At 38.9% G+C, this 21,303-nt stretch overlaps 2 protein-coding genes across 4 annotated transcripts in view; one reads left to right on the top strand and one right to left on the bottom strand.

The window, feature by feature from the left end:
- Nucleotides 1–16,638, top strand: part of LOC137614333 (protein PBDC1) — a 49,529-nt gene extending 32,891 nt beyond the window's left edge. Inside the window, exons 3-6 of the mRNA XM_068344097.1 lie at nt 6,429–6,494; nt 12,995–13,054; nt 15,668–15,808; nt 15,982–16,638. Coding sequence (XP_068200198.1) covers nt 6,429–6,494; nt 12,995–13,054; nt 15,668–15,808; nt 15,982–16,203 — 489 coding nt within the window. The 3' untranslated portion in view covers nt 16,204–16,638. The remainder of the gene's footprint in view (nt 1–6,428; nt 6,495–12,994; nt 13,055–15,667; nt 15,809–15,981) is intronic.
- A 511-nt stretch (nt 16,639–17,149) lies between these two features.
- LOC137614331 (gamma-tubulin complex component 6-like) overlaps nt 17,150–21,303 on the bottom strand; it is a 184,980-nt gene continuing 180,826 nt past the window's right edge. For 2 of the 3 annotated variants that reach the window (XM_068344094.1, XM_068344096.1), the window contains one exon: nt 17,150–18,646. In XM_068344094.1, the coding sequence (XP_068200195.1) occupies nt 18,552–18,646 (95 nt within the window). In that variant the 3' untranslated portion in view covers nt 17,150–18,551. Of the gene's footprint in view, nt 18,647–21,179; nt 21,212–21,303 lie in introns of all 3 variants that reach the window. The other variant, XM_068344095.1, reaches the window with a different exon arrangement.

The following is a 21,303-nucleotide window of genomic DNA, read 5'->3' as shown; positions in this document are numbered from 1 at the left end:
CGGTTCAGTCACGCGTGCACCCGTGCTGCCGGACTCAGCTGACCAGCCGATTGCTACTCCTTTGCCGCTTCCTCCTCAGTTTTCAGATGATGGACTCTCTGATGATGACGACGCTGCACACATTGACGACCCGCATACGGACATCGACGAACCCAAGACCACGCAACCCTCCTTGGACTTTAGAAAAGTTCTTGCTTTGTTCAAGGAGATGTTTCCTGATCAGTTTGTGCCTGCGGCTCCACGCTCTCCTCCGTCAGAGTTCGCTTTAGGCACGCAGTCATCAGCGTCTGCCTTCACGAAACTCGTCCTCGCCCGCTCGTCCAAGAGAGCTTTACGAGTTTTAGGAGATTGGATGCAGTCCAAAAAGAACCTTGGGAAGACAGCATTTACGTTTCCCCCTGCGAGACTCTCTTCCAGATCGAGCGTCTGGTATGCCACGGGAGAAGTTCTCGGCTTGGGAGTTCCTGCCTCTGCCCAGGGCGACTTCTCAAGTCTAGTAGACTCTCCCCGCAGGCTGGCCATGAGACGCTCTAAGATTTGTTGGTCTCCTTCAGACTTAGACCATCTGTTATAGGAGTGTTTAGAGCCTTCGAGGTCTTTAACTTTTTGGACTGGTGTCTGGGAGCTTTGAGTAGGAAGATCTCCCCTTCTGACAAGGAAGCTTCCTTGCTCATTATGTCCTGTATGGACAAGGCCATACGTGACGGATCCAGTGAGCTTGCGGCTTCGTTCGTTTCCAGGGTCCTCAAGAAACGGGAAAACCTTTGCTCTTTCCTGTCAGCTGGAGTAACACCGTGTCAGAGATCGGAACTTCTGTTTGCTCCTCTCTCAAAGTGCCTTTTCCCAGAGGACTTGATAAAGGAGATTGCTGCCTCCTTGATTCAAAAAGACACTCATGACCTGGTTGCGTCCTCTGCCCGCAAAGCCACCCCTTTGCCTACCTTGTCTAGACCCAGGATGGACACTCCAGCGTCCAGATTCATTCCGCCCTTTCGTGGCAGAGCCTCCAGCAGAGGAGGTGGTCGTGCCGAAGGGAGACGTGGGAAGAAGAAAGGTACCAAGTCCTTTAAGGGCAGAGTCTGACTGCCACCTTCTTCAGACAGCAGTGGGAGCCAGACTCAAGAACTTCTGGCAGACCTGGGAGAAAAGGGGCGCAGATGCACAATCTGTGAAGTTGCTCAGAGAAGGGTACAAGATCCCGTTTGTACGCAAACCCCCTCTAGCAACGTCTCCCATCGATCTCTCTCCCAGGTACAGAGAGGAAGACAGGAGACTAGCTTTGAAGCAGGAGGTGTCTCTCTTACTAGAAAAGGGAGCGTAGTCAAAGTCCGGGACCATCAATCCCCGGGCTTCTACAACCGTCTCTTCTTAGTGGTAAAGAAGACAGGAGGGTGGAGGCCGGTGCTAGACGTCAGTGCGCTGAATGTCTTTGTCACAAAGCAGACGTTCGCCATGGAGACCACAAAGTCCGTTCTAGCAGCGGTCAGGAAGGAAGACTGGATGGTCTCTTTAGACCTAAGGGACGCTTACTTTCACGTCCCCATCCACCCAGAATCCCAACCTTTGCTGAGATTCGTTTACGAAAAGGTTGTCTACCAATTTCAAGCCCTGTGCTTTGGCCTAAGCACAGCTCCTCTTGTCTTTACGAGGCTGATGAGGAATATTGCCAAATTCCTGCATTTAGCGGATATCAGAGCCTCCCTCTATTTGGACGACTGGCTTCTAAGAGCTTCTTCCAGTCGTCGCTGTCTGGAGAATCTAAAGTGGACTCTAGATCTGACCAAGGAATTGGGTCTCCTGGTCAATATGGAAAAGTCCCAACTGGTCCCATCCCAAACTATAGTGTACTTAGGGATGGAGATTCACAGTCAAGCTTTTTGGGCTTTTCCGTCGGCCCCCAGAACAAGTCAAGCCCAAGGATGCATCCAGAACATGCTAAAGAAGGAACGATGTTCAGTCAGACAGTGGATGAGTCTGATAGGGACGCTTTCATCCCTGGAACAGTTTATTTCGTTAGGGAGACTACACCTCCGTCCCCTTCAATTTCACCTAGCTGTTTACTGGAAGAAGGACAAGACGCTAGAAGCGGTCTCGATCCCCATTTCCGAGAAGATGAAGTCATCACTGACTTGGTGGAAGGACAACATCAACCTCAGAGAGGGTCTTCCCCTGGCTGTTCAGACCCCCAACCACGTTCTCTTCTCGGACGCATCGGACACGGGCTGGGGTGCGACATTAGACGGTCGGGAATGCTCGGGAACTTGGAACTCGAATCAAAGAACATTGCATATCAACTGCAAGGAGCTACTGGCAGTTCATCTGGCCTTGAAAAGCTTCAAGTCCCTCCTTCAAGGCAAGGTGGTGGAGGTGAACTCAGACAACACCACGGCCTTGGCGTACATCTCCAAGCAAGGAGGGACCCATTCTATGACGTTGTACGAGATCGCAAGGGACCTCCTCACCTGGTCAAGAGATCTAAACCTTTCTCTAGTAACGAGGTTCATTCAAGGCAACATGAATGTCATGGCGGATTGCCTCAGTCGGAAGGGTCAAATCATTCCAACAGAATGGCTCCTACACAAGGATGTGTGCAAGAGTCTATGGGCCACATGGGGCCAGCCTACCATAGATCTCTTTGCAACTTCGATGACCAAGAGGCTCCCAATATATTGCTCACCAATCCCGGACCCAGCAGCAGTACATATAGATGCCTTTCTACTGGATTGGTCCCATCTAGACCTTTATGCATTCCCCCCGTTCAAGATTGTCAACAAGGTACTGCAGAAGTTCGCCTCTCACGAAGGGACAAGGTTGACGTTAGTTGCTCCCCTCTGGCCCGCGAGAGAATGGTTCACCGAGGTACTTCAATGGCTGGTGGACGTTCCCAGAACTCTTCCTCTAAGAGTGGACCTTCTACGTCAGCCACACGTAAAGAAGGTACACCCAGGCCTCCACGCTCTTCGTCTGACTGCCTTCAGACTATCGAAAGACTCACCAGAGCTAGAGGCTTTTCGAAGGAGGCAGCCAGGGCGATTGCTAGAGAAAGGAGGACATCCACTCTTAGAGTCTACCAGTCGAAGTGGGAAGTCTTCCGAAACTGGTGCAAGTCGGTATCAGTATCCTCGACCAGTACCTCTGTAACCCAAATAGCTGACTTCCTATTATACCTGAGGAAGGAAAGATCTCTTTCAGCTCCCACTATCAAAGGTTACAGAAGCATGTTGGCAGCAGTCTTCCGTCACAGAGGCTTAGATCTTTCTAACAACAAAGATCTACAGGACCTCCTTAAGTCTTTTGAGACCTCGAAGGAGCGTCGTTTGGCTACACCGGGTTGGAATTTAGACGTGGTACTAAGATTCCTTATGTCAGAAAGGTTCGAGCCACTACAATCAGCCTCCTTTAAAGATCTCCCTTTAAAGACTCTTTTCCTCGTTTGCTTAGCAACAGCTAAAAGAGTCAGTGAGATACACGCCTTCACCAGGAACATCGGATTTTCATCTGAAACGGCTACATGTTCTTTACAGCTTGGTTTTCTAGCCAAAAACGAGCTACCTTCTCGTCCTTGGCCGAAATCGTTCGATATTCCAAGCCTTTCAAATTTGGTTGGAAATGAACTAGAAAGAGTCTTATGCCCTGTTAGAGCTCTTAAGTTCTATTTAAGACGAACTAAACCTTTACGAGGACAGTCAGAAGCTTTATGGTGTGCTATTAAGAAACCTTCTTTGCCTATGTCAAAGAATGCAGTTTCCTATTATATCAGACTGTTGATACGAGAAGCTCATTCCCATCTGAATGAGGAAGACCATGCTTTGCTGAAGGTAAGGACACATGAAGTTAGAGCTGTCGCAACTTCAGTGGCCTTTAAACAAAATAGATCTCTGCAGAGTATAATGGACGCAACCTATTGGAGAAGCAAGTCAGTGTTCGCGTCTTTTTATCTTAAAGATGTCCAGTCTCTTTACGAGAACTGCTACACCCTGGGACCATTCGTAGCAGCGAGTGCAGTAGTGGGTGAGGGCTCAACCACTACATTCCCCTAATTCCATAACCTTTTTTTTTTAATCTTTCTCTTGAAATGTTTTTTTATTGTTGTTTTTGGGTTGTCCGGAAGGCTAAGAAGCCTTTCGCATCCTGGTTGATTTGGCGGGTGGTCAAATTCTTTTCTTGAGAAGCGCCTAGATTGGAGGTTTTGATGAGGTCCTGTAGTATGGGTTGCAATCCTTGATACTTCAGCTCCTAGGAGTCGCTCAGCATCCTAAGAGGATCGCGAGGCTCAGTAAGGAAGACGTACTTAAAAAAGGCAGAGTAATTGTTCAAGTCGACTTCCTTACCAGGTACTTATTTATTTTATGTTTGTTATTTTGAATAACTGCTAAAATGAAATACAAAATCCTTAGCTCATAATAATGTAAACAATTAATGCTGGTCTCTACCCACCCCCCTGGGTGTGAATCAGCTTATATAATCACCGGCTAAGTTTAATATTGAAAAATGTTATTTTTATTAATAAAATAAATTTTTGAATATACTTACCCGGTGATTATATATTAAAGGACCCTCCCTTCCTCCCCAATAGAGAACCAGTGGACCGAGGAGAAAATTGAGTTCTGTGTTTACATTGAGTACTGAGTACCTGCACGACAGATGGCGCTGTTGAAGTACACCCCCTACCTGCATAGCGATCGCTGGCGGATTTTGAATGTAGAGTTTTTCTGTCGGGCAGCAGAGCTGCAGCTTATATAATCACCGGGTAAGTATATTCAAAAATTTATTTTATTAATAAAAATAACATTTTACCAACATATGTCATCCTTGGTTATTAGTATATTGTTGGTTATATCTGTTCAAAACCTCTGCCAGAATAGTAGTTGTACAAGCCTTTTACATGCAGTACCTCATAGATTGCATAGCACTTTTCTCATAGGCATTCCATTAACAAGAAGTTGAGCTATTTCTGTCCATTACATTATTATTGTTATTACTAGCTAACTACAACCACAGCTGGAAAAACAGGATGATATAAGCCTAAGGGCTCCAACAGGGAAGAATATCCCAGTGAGGAAAGAAAATAAGAAAATAAATAAACTATAATATACAAAAAGTAATGAATAACGTAACTACTGTATATAAAATATCTAAGGATCAGTAACATCGTTGAAATAGGTATGTCATATATACACTATAAAGAAATTCATGCCAGCCTGTTAAACATTTGCTGCAAGTTTGAACTTATGAAGGTCCACTGATTCAACTGTGCTCGATTAGGAAGATCATTTCGCAGCTGGAATTAAACTTCTAGAGTACTGTGTTGTATTATGCCTTTTGATGGAGAAAACAAGGCTGTTAGAAATGTATACCTAGTACTATGCACAGGATGGTAGAATCTGGGAAAATTTAAAAGCAATTTATGAAACATCTTAGGCAACATGCATGAAGAACTTACTGAACGATGACACCAGAGATTAATATCCAGGTCAGGAATAAGAAATGTAATAGACGACAGGTTTTTGTTTACCAAATTTAAGATGAGACTCAGCACCTGATTCTGAAAAGTTAATGCGCATGCAATCAAGAATTCACACTTGAAATTTTAAAGATGTATATATGGTAGCTAAGGAAAAATTATCAATGCAAAAATCTGGATGTTTAAGAGCCACTGTGTTCAACCCATTTACTATCATTCTTTGAGTTTTGTTAGGTTTCAACTTCATGCCATATAATTTACAGCATGCACTAATATTAGCTACATCTCTCATCAAGGGATTCATTAATTCCAGATCTACATTTAGATGTAATTGACACAGAGAGTACATGTGTCATCATCTGCATATGCAATGAGCTTGTTTTTTTATGCGAAACCTCATATTTATATTCTGTAGTATGAAAAGTAATGGGCCAAGAACACTACCCTTAGAACACCAGACATCACATTCCTATGCTTACTATGGTGAGTCAAAATCAGGTACTGTATATTTTGTACTGTACTTGGTAACATTTTTTTTCCTATCTTTCATTCACTGGCATCCCAATTCTATTAGAGTGTGGGAGTCAGCAATATGAACGTTGGGGGAGATGCATAGAAATGAACAGAATTTTAGAAATAAAACTTGCTACTTCTATACTTGTCTAATGTTCATATACATGACTGAAAAGACAAAAAGAGACTGGTGCAATACAAATTCACATCTTTCCATTTACTGCAAGATGTTGCATTACTTTACCTGAGGCAGAAGCCAATGGGAAGGATAGAAAATGGGAAAATATTTTCAATTTTTAGATTTTAGAGGTAAATGTTGATAAATCCGAGCTTTCCAAAGAGAAGCCATTTGCATATGAGGTATTGAAATAAAACTTTATTATAATTATTTTGAAAGTAGTGTTAATTTTCTTATTTGGTTATATTTTACCTTTTATTTTTTTTTTTTCAGGGCATTTCTGGCCAGTCTGCTGGATCTGTCGGCCCGTGTGGTGACCCAAATGATCTTGGTAATGATGTAAGTATTTATCTTATATATATTTTATTTCTGTGTTGATGAAAACATACTGTGGGGATATTTGTTCCTACACAAATTCAAACCCTCGTCCTTTAAAGAGAAGCTGGATCGGCCATTTAAAAACAAGGTAAACCTAGTTACAAGTGGTGGGTAGGACTCATCCATTCGCCAGGTGAGGCAATCCTCGCTTTGACTTTGGCCTCTGTTCAGCTCAGACGTACTTCTCTGCTGCCTTGAGCTTTGGTTTTTTAAGCATTTTCATTTTCTCTTCAGTGTGTAATGTTGACTCCATGGGCAGACATGCAGCTGTGCCATGGTAAACCTAATTGGAGTTGCCGCTGGTACATGAGGTAGCCTGAGGTGGATCCCCGTCAACTGTGTATCTTCTGCAGGGAGCATGGCTGTTCACAGTCATGTCCTTGGGGTGAGTGTTGGGTGTAGTCTATTCTTCAGGGGGTCGAGTTTGCAAAGAAGACGACGCCTAAGAAGGATTCTTCAGCATCTGACTTGGCAACGCCTGAACTGAAGTTTCGCTAAAGAATCTCGGTAGCTCCTTTTCTTCAGCTTCAAAACTTGATGTATCTCCTTTGGGTTCCTATGGGGCTGGGTTCCCCTGGGGAATTTATAAAGAGAAGGGAAACCCCGCCATTCCAGTTCAAGCGAATAAAGTCAGGGATATCAGATCTACTGTAAACTTAAGGAAGAAGCTGTTTGTAGTGTTATTCCCGAAGGTATGAGTCTGGTATGACAGACAACCTTCACTGTCCTACAATAGGAGAATACCCACAGGTCCCTGGATAGCATATCCATGGTCGCGTGCTACGTCGAAGGAGGTTGTGAGTGCTAGGAAGCTTGGTCCTAGTATTCCGATGGTAGCCTCGGAAATCTCGATTATCAATCCTAGCTCCTTAATGGGACAATTAGCATCTTACCTAAGATAGCGCTTGCCATACAAGTCCAGAAGGAGAGGTAGAATGTGTGTCTGTTTTCTTCCTTTTTCCAATTTGAGGTGAAGCCGTTGCTCTGTTATATGCTAGATTGGCGAGCCCCGTTTAAGGCTTTAAAGGGCACTCATGAATGGCAGAGTCAAGGGACAGTGACATTGCCCTAGCTAACAGAACAATGCCATAGAGACTGCCCATACAGTATTTACATATGATCAGCACCGAAGCCCCCTCTTCACCCAAGCTAGGACCAGAGAAGGCCAGGCAATGGATGCTGATGACTAGGCAGGTAGACCTATAGGCTTCCCCAAACCCCCATCCTTAGCTCACAAGAATGGTGAGGTTGCAGCCACTAAAGAAACTAACGAGTGAGTGGGACTCGAACCCCAGTCTGGTGATCACCAGGCAGGGACGTTACCAATAGACCACCACAACACATCAAATAACTTATCTTTACAGACAGGCTCTGTATTGAAGTATCTCCCCTACCTTCCCAGATGAGGGGGCTGATGGATGAAATGTATGCAACCTCATATTCATAATGACCTTACATATACTGTACTGTACAGTAATACCCCTAGATACGAAATTAATTTGTTCCAGAGTGGCTTTTGTATCATGATTTTTTTTTATATAATGAGGGCAGTTTTACATTAAATTTTATATTAAAGCCATACTGCACTAATTACAATGTAATACCACTAAATACTATATATTTAAATCATTCAATACCTAACCTTATTGTCAATACCTGTAAATGACGTAATTATTAGAACATAATGCAATAATTAACATCGAAAATGTGGAAACTTACTTTTCGAGTGAGGCGATGTTCGAAAGCAATTCCTTACCAATCACACTTAACTGCATGCCAGCCTCATATTTCTTGACTCAAGCTTCGTCTCCATAGAAAGCATCCTCTTCTTTTTTTGATCATCAGCAACATTCTTGGGACCCATGGCAAATATTGTATGAGTTGAATAATGCAACAAGATAACAATAAGTATGAAAGTGAAATCACCAACACAAATTCAATTTGAATGATAGCGCTGCCGAAATGAAATGGTCTAGGAATGCCAATGCATGGATGCATTATTGGAAAAGTGCTGACCACTAGGAGAGCAGGATCTTACGTAGGTAACTAGCATCACGTTAGAGAGAAAACCAATGGGAGAGCTTGACGATTGTGGCATGTTTACAGTTGTGGAGGTGGGGCACGAATTTTAAAATTATTTTCTCGGCGGCCGGGCAAATCTTGTATCGTACTATGAGGGTTTTTTCGTAATATACGGTGAAAAAATATTCATATCTTTTCATACCACGAATTTATCGTATTGAGAGGTATCACTGTATTCTGTACACAATATCCTTACAGTTATAGATTCTTCCACAACTAACTACCAGTCTCCTGGTAGGGACCAAGCCTAATACTTGTGAAATCTTCCCACTCTGGTTGTTAGGAGGTTGACAGGCGTCATTACTTTCACTCTTCTCCAACACCAAAGTGCATTGACATTTTATGGGTTGAAAAACCAGCCACATTGGTTTTAGGGACTTCCTCTCTCCTGATGATAAGTCTCCTATTAAAGGTCGAAGGTTTGTATTACGTGTAGGAACAAATCACAAACTTTTTAATCAATTTGTATTTTTTCCTAACCATACAACCTTGAGACTTTAAGTTACAGTGCCTGTCTCAACCACCCTGTAAGTCCTAGATTAAGGTCAAGGTGAATGTTATGCTACCTGGCAGGTGGGCAAGAACAACCAGCCAGCTGCTACTACCTTGTTAAAAGTTTGCTGAAGTCATACTCTTATTTAGGTTCTTAGGTTTGTATGGCTATGAAAAATATATATTGATTAAAAAATGTTGGTCACCAAATGTTCACTTGGCCACCATACTTATTAAATTTGCTACCCATAGATTTACTGTTAAGTTTTCTTTAAGGCATCTGCTCCAAAATAGATGTTCATCAACAACATTTCTTAGGGCTTACTGTTTTAGGTTTTTTTCAACACCACTCTTGTTACATCTACACGATCAGACGCCTCTCCTTTTCCTCAGTGACTCATATTCTTTCATGTTTTGTCTTCATGGTAACGTTGTGATTGTGTTTTTTCCCTACAAGACATGTCTCCTCGCTCTTGTTCTTGACAATCTTTGCCTCTCACGGAATAGGCCGCGCACTGCAATTAGAAATCATGTGATCAGTAACAGTGAGTGGGAATCATTCGATCGAGAACTATACAATTAGAACTAACCCTCGCTCTTCAGGAGATGGTTAATTTCAAGTCCCCATGGAACTTAGAAGCCTATTACCTGTTACTTCCCACTACTACAAGCCCAGACCTACTGCCCCAAAGAGAATAAAGAAGAGGTTACCAAAGCACAGGATGACCGAGTCTCAAGAGACTTTGACTGATTCTGGACTGTGACTAGTAAGCAAGAGTACTGCAGATCAGGACAGTTGGCAGCTCTGGAACATTCCCGAGATCTAACTTGGTTGCGGTTTAGAGAGTGATAAAGGTGACTTCGCAGATCCGATCTCAGCACTTGTACAAACACTGAGATGCTACATCGTGCTCATGCAGTCGTCTGCAAGAATCCTTGCAAGGATCCACTCTAACCAAGGACAGGCATTTATCACCACGTTTTATTTGCAGATTGGCAGACAAGTATCCCAGGGAAGGAAGGACTCTGATGAAATGTTGAGACGATGTCATCGAAGAATTCCAGGATGACTGAACGATAGGAGTCACATATATGTGACTACTACCATTTCTCTCCTCATGGGAGAAATCGTGCATTACCAAGAACTTTTCTCGTGTTAGGGATCCTAGTATATTCTCGCCCCGTTCGTGAGATTAGAGTGCATGCTGGGAATGTGCCCATCCCTAAGTAGTCATATCGATACATGGTAGAGGAGCTCACGCACCTGCTAGCTGTGCTCTGTTCTCACAGGAACGAACACACGCACTACTGATAGGAATAAAGGTTGGTGCTGCTTTTCTTTCCATATCCAGGTCAACTGTATTCTCTCTCTCTTCGGAAGAATGAGAAACTGTGTGCCAATATTTTCCCAATGAGGAAAAAACCACCCTTAATAGAAGGTAGGAAGAAAATACTGTTCAATAGAACAAGTAGTGAAGGATAATCCGGAATGGTGGCTGAACAACAAAAACCTCGCCATGGAGTTCCACTCGACTGTTCACAGATGCATATAAAGGTGGGTTTAGTATATACCTGAGCACCAATCTGCTTTTGGATTGTGATCCAAATAAGAGAAGTATCTGTACACCAGCCTGTTGGAAATGCAAGCAGCACTTCTATCTTTGTTAACTTTCCAACAGAGTTTGATTGGACATTTGGTAGCTTTGATGAGTAACAGTACTTCCTTTGTGACCTACATTAACAGGCAAGGAGGAATTGCTTTGCTGCCTCTCTACAAGTTTACCAGGCAGACACAGACTTTGGCGTTCAACAACGTTATAGAGCTGTCAGCTAGGTTCATTCCCGTCTAGAGAGATGTACTAACAGATGTGCTCAGCTGCTAAGGGCAGGTGGTAGGAGTGGAGTGGTTTCTACTACCCTGCATTGCAGAAAGGTTTCCTGTCATTTGGGGTTCCCCATTGATTGAATGGTTTGCCATGTAGCTGAACAAGAAATTCCAGTATCTTGTTCTCCCAGTCCCAGTTCCAATGATGTCTTCCAATATGATTTCTTATGCATTGGGTCATCACCCTGGTGTCTCCCAATGGCCCTATGCCAAGTGGTACCGAGGGTACTACCCATCTTCTGTGATGGTTGCCATAATAAGGATAGTTCTCCTTGTCCAAGTCTCTTTGCAATTGATAGCTAATTTCATTCTCTTCGTTTGCTGAGAGATGGTCCTCTTGAGTCTCGGTTGTGATAGGCTATTGCTCAGCCTTGAACCAGATCTGTAGACTGAAGGGTTGGATCTCTCCTCTTTGAGGTAGTTGTCCATGTTCATGTGGAGCTTTAAGCAGTCATGCTTTTAATAGAGAACTCAACACCAAAGGCTGTTCCTCAGCGCTGGAAAGGTTTCTGGGTTCGTGAGACCGTCAAGCACGCTTATATCATTTCCAGAAAGCTGACAGTTTAACCAACTAAAGTGCAGTCTCTCAAAGTCAGAAGAATCAGTTCTACCGTAGCCTTCAAGAAGAATCTGTCCTTTCAAAAGGTAGTAGGTTGGCCAGTGTACAAGCCATCTTTTGAGATACTACCACTAGAGTGTTATTGGGTCCTTTGACAGGCCAGTACTACATTGGATCCCTCTCCCTGGTTACTGCTCAATTTGTATTTGCCTACACATACACCGAATAGTCTGGCCTATTCTTACCTCATTCTCCTCTGTCCTCTTGCAGCTAATAACATTGAGATTACCAAACAATTCTTTGCTCAAGCAGTGAACTAGTAAGGGTAGAAATAACTCTTCAGCTATGGTAAGCAGCTCTTTTAGGACACTCCAAAATCAAACCATTATTCTTTGGTCTTGGGTAGTGCCATAGCCTCTGTAATATAACCTTCCACTTTCTTGGATTAGAGTTCTTTTGCTTGGGTTTACACTCGGCAATACTATTCTATCTTATTTCTCTTCCTCTTGTTTTTTTTGAAATTTTTATAGTTTGTATGTGAAGGATCTAATTTAATGTTACTGTTCTTGAAATATTTTATTTTGATTATTCTTCTCTTGTAGTTTATTTATTACCCTGTTTCCTTTCCTCACTGGACTATTTTTCCATGTTGGAGCTTTTGGGTTTATAGCATTTTTCTTTTTCAACTAGTTATAGCCTAGCTTGTAATAATAATAATAATAATAATAATAATAATAATAATAATGTGCAAATGCTGTCAGCAGGAGTCTGGAAGTGCTAGACAACCTGTACTGGCCACTACTTGGATACTTTAATTAAAGAGCGGTGGTGACATAAGTCTAGGAATGAAAGGAAAGAATGTCAGGCCATTTCTCCTTTCTGCTTCCCCTCCCTTTGGGTAGCAGCAGTCCTGTCGTTATGGTGCTAGACATCCGATCCAGATGTAGGTAAACTACGCAACCGAGTAACTTTTAATAATTGTTTATTTTTTGTATTGAAGTATCTCCTCCATCCTCCAGTACAAGTGGGAGGATAGATGGAATGCATGGCCACCAGTGTCTCTTAAGGAGCACGACTGATGACATTTAACCTTATTAAAGGTTTAACAGCTGTTTTCAGCTTTGCTGAAGTCATACTCCTGTTAAAGTTCTCGAGTTTGTATTGTTAAGGAAAAATATAAATTACTTTAAAAAATATTTATTTTGTTATTAAGATACTTAGAAGTTCTTATTAAGCTAGGGTGCCAGCTTGAGTGAAGTATCAATAAAGATCTATTTTTTATGTGAACAGCAAGATCTGTCAACTTAGTGGAGGAACTCTTCCTCTGTAAAGATGACTTCATCTACTAATGTAGTGTAAAGTAGCTATTTTCATGTAATAGATGTCATAGCCAAGAGTGGCAGAAAATTCTTTGTTAGAGTTATTAAACCACCTTATTTGCAGGCAGGAGTGGAGCAGATGTGGGCCATTAAGGCAATGGATCATGCAGAAGTCTATTTTAATGTGAGTAGAATCTTTTTTATTATGATTAAGGCTTACCATTTGCATTCCATTAGGAACAGGGACAGCACTTTAGTGCCTTATTAATCTTTTATGCATCAAAATATGCCATACATTTATAAATACTGAATTGTAATTTTACTGAAATTCTTCATGGTAAAAAATTATTTAAAGATTGAAGACACTGTTGGTAGGTTAACAGCAGTAAATACTGATTACAGAATTGAGACAAGCTATCATCAACCCTGTAGGTGTTTAGAATCATCAGCGGAATTGATGCCGTTACCAAATGGTCTTTGCAGGAACTTTTTGGTCCCCTAAATCCCTCCCTCCCCCCATTTCAGCCTTTTACTTCTATCTTCATTACCTCTTCCTTTATCTTATCGTGTCATCTTGCTAAGGACTTTCGTGTGAAAAGTTAGAACAGAATCCAATATGGCATAAACACAAAAGAAATATAGTTTCCCTTTCTCTGGGATCAGTGTATCAACGTGCTAAGCACAGATTTAGTGTGCACTGTATAATAGAGACCATGGAGTTCAGGTGTTATTGAACTCGATACTGCACCTCCAAGGCGAAAATGTCTTTCTATTGGTGACGCCTCATCACCGACAACCATCACTATGGCTGGAGACAGAATTGCTGAGCACTAAATTGTGCCCAGCCACCATCTATTCGTCAATTGCTGTCAGAATAAGACTGTTCTCTGCTCCTGTGAAGCGAGATATCTTCTGCTGTTAGGTTAAGTAACAGGAATCGAGATAAAATGATTTTCACACTATTTTTAGTAATGGTAATAATATAATGCGGACACAATTATTGTTCTAAATTGCCTTCGAGAGTTAGTTATTTTTCCGATCGACTTATACAGACTAAGTCGCCCATCACTCCTCAGTTCTCTTGCCAGTCTGGAGGTATTCTAGTTTTGTATCTTATCTCCTATACCAGTTTCGTAAACTTTATTCCCCTCTTAAATTTCATTGGAAGCGTCCTAGTTAAATCCATTGCCATAAAATTTTTACTTACATAACCAAGTATTTTTTTTTTTCATTCACTAGCCAAACAAATGTTTATGCTATTCAGTTGCTAGTGTATGCCACTTTTCACTCCTGCTTTCATGATTAGCTTGCGAGTTTATGTATAGTAAATATTACAAAATTTTATGGTTTTTTTGTCTAACCTAATTGTTGCCCCAATTTTAGATGTTAGGCTAGCATGGCCTAACGTATTTTGTATATACATTAGCCAAATATTAATATGATTATTTTATTGGTAGTCATTACACAATTGTTTTATTTAGCTTTCATGAACTAGATAAGTTTAAGGACTTGGGGTCTGTTGTTGCAGCAAATGGTAGAGTGGAAGCAGATGTATGTCAGAGTAAATGAAGGATGTAAAGTGTTGGAGGCAGTGAAGGGAGTGGTAAAGAATAGAGGGTTAGGAATGAATGTAGAGTTCTTTATGAGAAATAGTACCAACTGTGATGTATGGATCAGAGTTGTGAGAAATGAAAGTGACGGGGAGACAGAAATTGAATGTGCTCTCGATGAAGTGTCTGAGGAGTATGGCTGGTGTATCTAGATTAGATAGGGTTAGGAATGAAGTAGTGAGGGTGTAAGAAGTGATTTAGCAGCTAGAGTGGATATGAATGTGTTGAGGGGGTTTGTCCATGTAGAGAGAGTGGAAAATGGCTGTCTGCTAAAGAAGGTGATGTATGCAAGAGTTGATAGGAGAATTACAAGAGTAAGGCCAAGGTTTGGAGCGATGGAGTGAAGAAAGTTCTTGGCGATAGGAGAAAAGATGTGATAGGCAAAAGAGCGTGCTAGAAATGGGAATGAATGGCGATAGCCATTGTAATGCAGTTCTGGTACGCCCAGCTTGCTTCCTCCGGTTGCCTTGGGGACTGCTGAGGGAGCAGCAGTAGGAGATTCAACATATGAAGTTTCATTTGTGGTGGATAATGGGTGAGGATGGGCTGTGACACCCTAGCAGTACCAACCAAACTTGGCTGAATCCTTATCAAGATGGGAGGAGCAAAAGAAAAGTCCCCTTTTGCTTTTTTTTTTTCTCCCCCCCCTCTTCCCGGCTACCCTCCAAAATTGGGGGACGTGCTTTGGTAAATAAGCATCGTTTCAATAATTTAGTAGAGTATAAATGTATAAGAGGACATAATGCAAGCCATCTTTTGAATGTTGTTGCTACCTACCTTCAGTAGCCTTGAAGATATGACGCAATAATAAATCTACACTAAATATACATTTCATTCATAAAGCTAGTGTATTCTTTTTGTATGAATTCAAAATGTACACAGTATACAGCACTGTACTGTACTGCCTACATATTTCTTATGCTCCAGGTGTGGCCTAATAGTTGTAATAGCAATATATAACCCATTGTCTGAAAATGGTTTGCAGCATACTCTTTGAATTTTAATTCTTATAGCTCAGCTACCTAACAATAGGCGTTTTGGAATACGCTTTTTAACGATGCTAATTTCATTGTTGTATCAAATTCCAGATTATTGAATACTAAAGTCTTACTGCAGTTTAAAATTGTTATATTCTAAAATTATTTGTGAATCGAATTAGTAAAATGTATATTTTTTTTTCATTCCAGTTGCTATGTGCTTTGGACCCCAAACTTCTCAAACTTACTCCAAAGGATGACTTAATATATTCAAGCTTCAGAGAAGCTTTTCCAGATTTTAATGTGGAAAAGTTAGATGAGGAAACTCTTAAAAGTTCAGAAGCTAAAGAAGTAAGTACTACTGATCTACAGTTCATTAACAGTTTTCTACAATTCTTACACCAGATTGTTTACAAGTAGCTCCTGATGAGTAAGAATTTACCGTCTATGTATGTCAGTGGTTAGGGAAAATTTATTGTTGTTTTCTTATGATTGTAATCTAATTAACTTTGCATATATTTCAGAAATGGCGACCATTCTGCATGAAATATGAGAAGGAAATTGAGGATTACAGCTTTGCTACACTGGTTCGTATTGACTGCACTGACGAATACTCTGAGCAGAATACAATCCTGGTAACAAGGATACAGTTTTTCTGTATTGAAATTGCTCGAAACAGGGAAGGACATAACGATTCCATCCGAGCCAAATTCAAGCCAAAGCCTCGCACAAAGAAGCAATTGTAGGGGTAATATGCTCGAATGATGATTTCAGTATGAAATTTTTGGAACTGCTGTTATTGAAGTTATACCCAAATGCAGAGGCAAATACAAGAAAGTTCTTGAAAGGTGTTTCCTACAGCCTTGCTACCACGTAATACAAAGAAAAAAGTTCATATGTATGGTACAAGTTTTAAAGTTATATAGCTATATATACAGTATATATAATGTAAATGATAAAGACTTGACAGTCTTTGTTTGGAAATTCCCTTATGGGAATATTTCAATATATTCAGTTGAAATGAAGCCATCGCTTCACTGATTTCCTACAGAGAACATTTGTTTATTCAATTTCCAGGGAAGATACTTGACAGTAAGGAGAACTTGAATTATTTGTAAGTGGTAATTTTGTGTTAAGGTACAGTGAAATGCAAATACTCAGACATAAACCATTTACCTATTTTCCATTCATTAATTACCTTTCTCTCTGAAATATACTATACGTATTAATGCTTTCAGGCTTATATTTAAGGAAGAAAATGACAGTTGAAAGAAAGAGCTATATACCATTAAAAAGAGTAATCGAACAACATGTAAGTCACTCAATAACATAAGATTAGGGTAGTTAAAACAATATAAAAATGCTTCGAACTTGAACTAAAAATCAATAAAGGTTACAATTTGCCTTTATAATATTTCTGACTACTTTGCTCGTTCTTGTCGTCATACCGTGAGAAGTTCAAGTTACAATGTAATACAGCCTTTCTTGCTCATTTTTTTCCCTCCACGACATATGCTGTATGTTGACACTAGGCTACACTATTGTTATTATGTTCCTGTTCTAATTAATTCCATTATATTTGGCAATTCTTATCAGGCAATGCAATTAATCTTATCAGTTTATATTAAATTGTAGCACAGATGTGCTCACATACCTGAAAACAAATTTGACTGAAGCACTGAACAATTTTTTTTTGTGTTTAAATATACTAAAATGTTGACATTTTAGTCATGAAAAATGTTAGTTTTAAAATTTAATTAAAATAAGTTTATACATATAACTTAGGAAATACAAATACAGTAGTTTCTTTTCAAATACATTGTTTCTTATAATCTTCATTTAAAACCTGCTTATTTCAGCATTTGACATCCTCATTACAATTATGGAAGCAACGATACAGTAATTTGGGCACATGGCTGACATTTTGGAATTCAAAGTTAAAAAATAAGCTATTGAATTACATTCTCAAAACTTAAACCTTATAGGGTGTTTTACTAAGAAGAAAAAAAAATTAGACTAGATAAATCAAAACTGTGTTCAGATAATTACAATAAGCAAACCAAATGACTATAGACTTTCTGCTTCTATATTTGAAAAAAATATTTTACTATTAAATACTAAGGCAATAATGACAAAATTTCAAAACTAATTATAAATGTTACGGAGGGATACAGTAATTTAACCAGAATACAGAAATGGCAAATTTCTACTCATGAGACTGGCCATATAATAATTTTGAAAATGTTGAACATGCAGCAAGGAAGAAAACTTAAGTATAGAATGACAAGTTACAAAGCAATACATTTTAGGTCCAAAAAAATGCTGCAATATTCAAATCTGGGGGCATTGTTTCCATGGCAACCCAAGTTGAAATACAAATCTAGAAATTATACAATGGTCTGTTAGAACTGTTTTGCAAAGATTATTTATTAGGTTGCCCAAATCACTGCACAAGGTACACCAGTGTTTCCTATAGCGTGGAAGAATAAGTGATAATTATGAAATAATGGCAGGTATATACATGAAAAGCTGTTTAATTACATTCCAATGTCAGGGAAGCTTAGTTTTGTGCATGTCCTACTGTAGCAGGATTGGGGCTAAATTTTCTACAAGATAGATGCTGCCAAATTCCGTAATACTTTCATTTTATGCTGAAATTATCAATTAATGTAACTGAATTGACTTTCACCTTTAAGAAAAACATACTTAATAAGAGTGAAAATTGGGTATTTTGAGATTTTAGCAATAGAAGTTGATTCGTAAGTATTCCTTTTTCTCTAAGCTTATGAAGATGAAGTGCTCTTGTGCAATGACAGCAACATAGGATACATAGGCTAATCTAGTGAACAATATTCTTGCAAGGGGCTTTGCAATATGACATTCTTCATAAAATTTCAATTATAAAAACTTGAACAATTTTCATATTCTAATAGAATATACATTCAACTACTCTTGAATTAGAAATAAATATTGATACATCACAAAATCTTGTAATACTTATATGACAAGTTTGGACAACATATTCTAGACATGTACGTTACAAAGGAATAAATATTAAACAATTCCTTGTCTTACATAAAAGTATTTCGGTACCTCATCTTAAATTACTATAATAATCATTAAAATCTAGTCTGTTTAGCAGATCCTGAATATGTCCAAGTTGATATCGCTCGACCACTTTTAGCAGCGCTGAAAACGATAAAAAAAAAAATCAATTAAACACTGCAACTAGCTAGAACTTTATTTTCAGCAGGAGTTACAATTCCTAAAAATATGTTTGAACAGCTAATCTTAATGTTAAAAGTCTAATGTAAAATAAAAAGTCATGCTAAATTTTCTTGATAAAACTAAGAGGTGGTTGTTAAGGCTTTTTTTTCAATAAAAACCACTTAACTATTTTCAAAACAAATTATCTACACTTTATACACAGATCAACATGCAGTACATTCCACATATTACATATTTTAACATTTGTTTTTCACCTGATATCTCCAAACATTTTTCATTGGTGAAATTCATTTGCTATTCACCATCTGTGAATAGCTCGGCTACAAAAAAAATCTTTGTAAAGATGCATGTACTATTCTAATTTTCCACTGATAGATGTGGTAGCAGAGGCTATCTCAAACAAATTGCCATTTTATTCTCTAATTTTTTGGCAACAAAAGTATTTCTCTGCAATGTTATATAGAGATGACAGAAGATAAGCAGAAAAATAACCGTTAGTTTTTTATAGAGCATTAATTTTTTTAAACAACTTATTATGACTATCAACACATCACATATTTTCAACACATAACTTTAAAAATATTTTAGAAGCGACAACAATACTGTATAAATAAATTACAAAACATTTGTTAACTTACCTTTCTATATTCATTCCATAATTATTTGTAATTACAGTAAAGTATTGCTGAACAGTATGGTAATATCATATAATATAGCTACAGATAATCTTACCATGCACATAACACTAACAGAGTCCTGAATACCATGGATTTTTAATAACAGTGATGTAATTATGTCATGGTTAAGTATTTAGCTTATTCCTGTAAATTTCCCCAAAATATACAAGCAAACACTATAAACCATCATCAACTCTGCTTTGAAAAACTAATTTACTGTAATTATGAGAAAGACTCAATTGTGTGTAAAAAGGCAACAAAAATAACTTTAAACTAATCCCAACTTGTCTATCTGTCCTATAGTAAGCATAAAAACATTGAACAGCATGAAATTACAGTATTAGCTTTCTGTGGTTAAAAACATTTCAGACCTGCATTGCCTAGTAATTAAAATTACCAAGTTATAGAACATAGACATTAGACTTTCTTGGTAACAGTCTGTGAACTAAACAACATAGCTTTTCATAAATAATAAAATTCCAAATAACATGTTGACTTGAAATATTTGATATTTTTCAAATAAATGAATTTCACACAAAACTTTTGAGACCAGGTTGAAATTTCAAGTAATAAAAGACATTTTCCCTCAACAGAGATCCTTATCAATTATTATTACTAGCTAAGCTACAACACTACAGTAGTTGGAAAAGCAGGTTGCTATAAGCCCAGAGGCTCCAACAGGGAAAATAGACCAGTGAGGAAAGGAAAATAGAATATTTTAAGAAGAGTACCAACATTACAATAAACATCTCCAATATAAACTATGAAAACTTTAACAAAACAAAGAGGAAGAAAAATAAAATAGAATAGTATGCAGCTCGAGTGTACCCTCAAGCAAGAGAACTCTAACCCAAGACAGTGGAAGACTGTCTTGGGTGTAGTGTATAACCATTTGAACAAATCTAACCAAACTTATTCTTATCTACAACACTATTGTATCATTTTTCTTTATAGAAAACTTTTCATAATGTGAAAAATTACCGAAGCCACTATGAAAATGATATTGATGCTTGCTTAAAAGTAAAGTTTCAATAAAATTCAGAATATCTTAAAATAGCATGCTTCACATTTTTAAGATTATTAAAAATTTCATGCTATTTTCATAAGGCATAAACATCCTTAAGTTCTTAAACATAAAATGACATGCATATAAATAAATAAAACTAAGCCAAAAAAACTTTTAATATCCATTTGCTTTAAATCCACTTTACATCTGCCAGACAAGATATGGAGCCAAACTTGAATCCAGGGATAAACAAAGACTCGTACTGCTTTTATGAGTTCGCCAAAACAACAATCTTTCATTCCACTTTCAAGTTCCAAAGTACAATAACACTTGGTATTGAAGGTCATTACTGGGTTTATAAACCCCAATGACATCGGTATTGATGTCAAAAGTTCAAAGTTCTTGCTATATCATCCAAGGACAAAGTAGCAGTAAATGGACAAGGATCTCTTCTCTTGCTTGTAGGTCTTACACATGTTTTATTCCAGAAGCTTCACATGGGATTATGCTAAAATCGAGCATTAACAATGTTCCCTTTACTTCAATGTAAACAAACCAAAGAGAGAGTTGTTTTGGACATCACTTCTGAAGGTATGATCTCCATTGGTAAATTCATATTTTACCGACTCAAGTTTGGTTTCCAGTCTCGCCCAGTAAATTTGGATATTGAAAAATAATGGCGTTATAACTCAAATGAACAAAGAAGCATCAAAGATACTAAATTTCTTCAATCCTAGATAGGATCAGATCAGCTTTGAAATCAGGCTTTCAAACAGAATTTAGAGAGGGGATGAAAATTACATGGCATTACCTCTGGCAGTTTGGTTTCTTCCTCCTCAAGCACTTGATGGATTGAAAAGTGGCAAAAACAATTATCAAAAATAATCCTAGCTCGTGGTACACATTTTTTTCACTGATATTACAACTTGGTACAG

Source organism: Palaemon carinicauda, chromosome 20 (genome assembly GCF_036898095.1).
Source record: "Palaemon carinicauda isolate YSFRI2023 chromosome 20, ASM3689809v2, whole genome shotgun sequence".
Taxonomy (NCBI): Eukaryota; Metazoa; Arthropoda; class Malacostraca; order Decapoda; family Palaemonidae; genus Palaemon; species Palaemon carinicauda.
The sequence above is the reverse complement of the archived record's forward strand: the minus strand, read 5'-3'. Positions and strand labels throughout refer to the sequence as shown.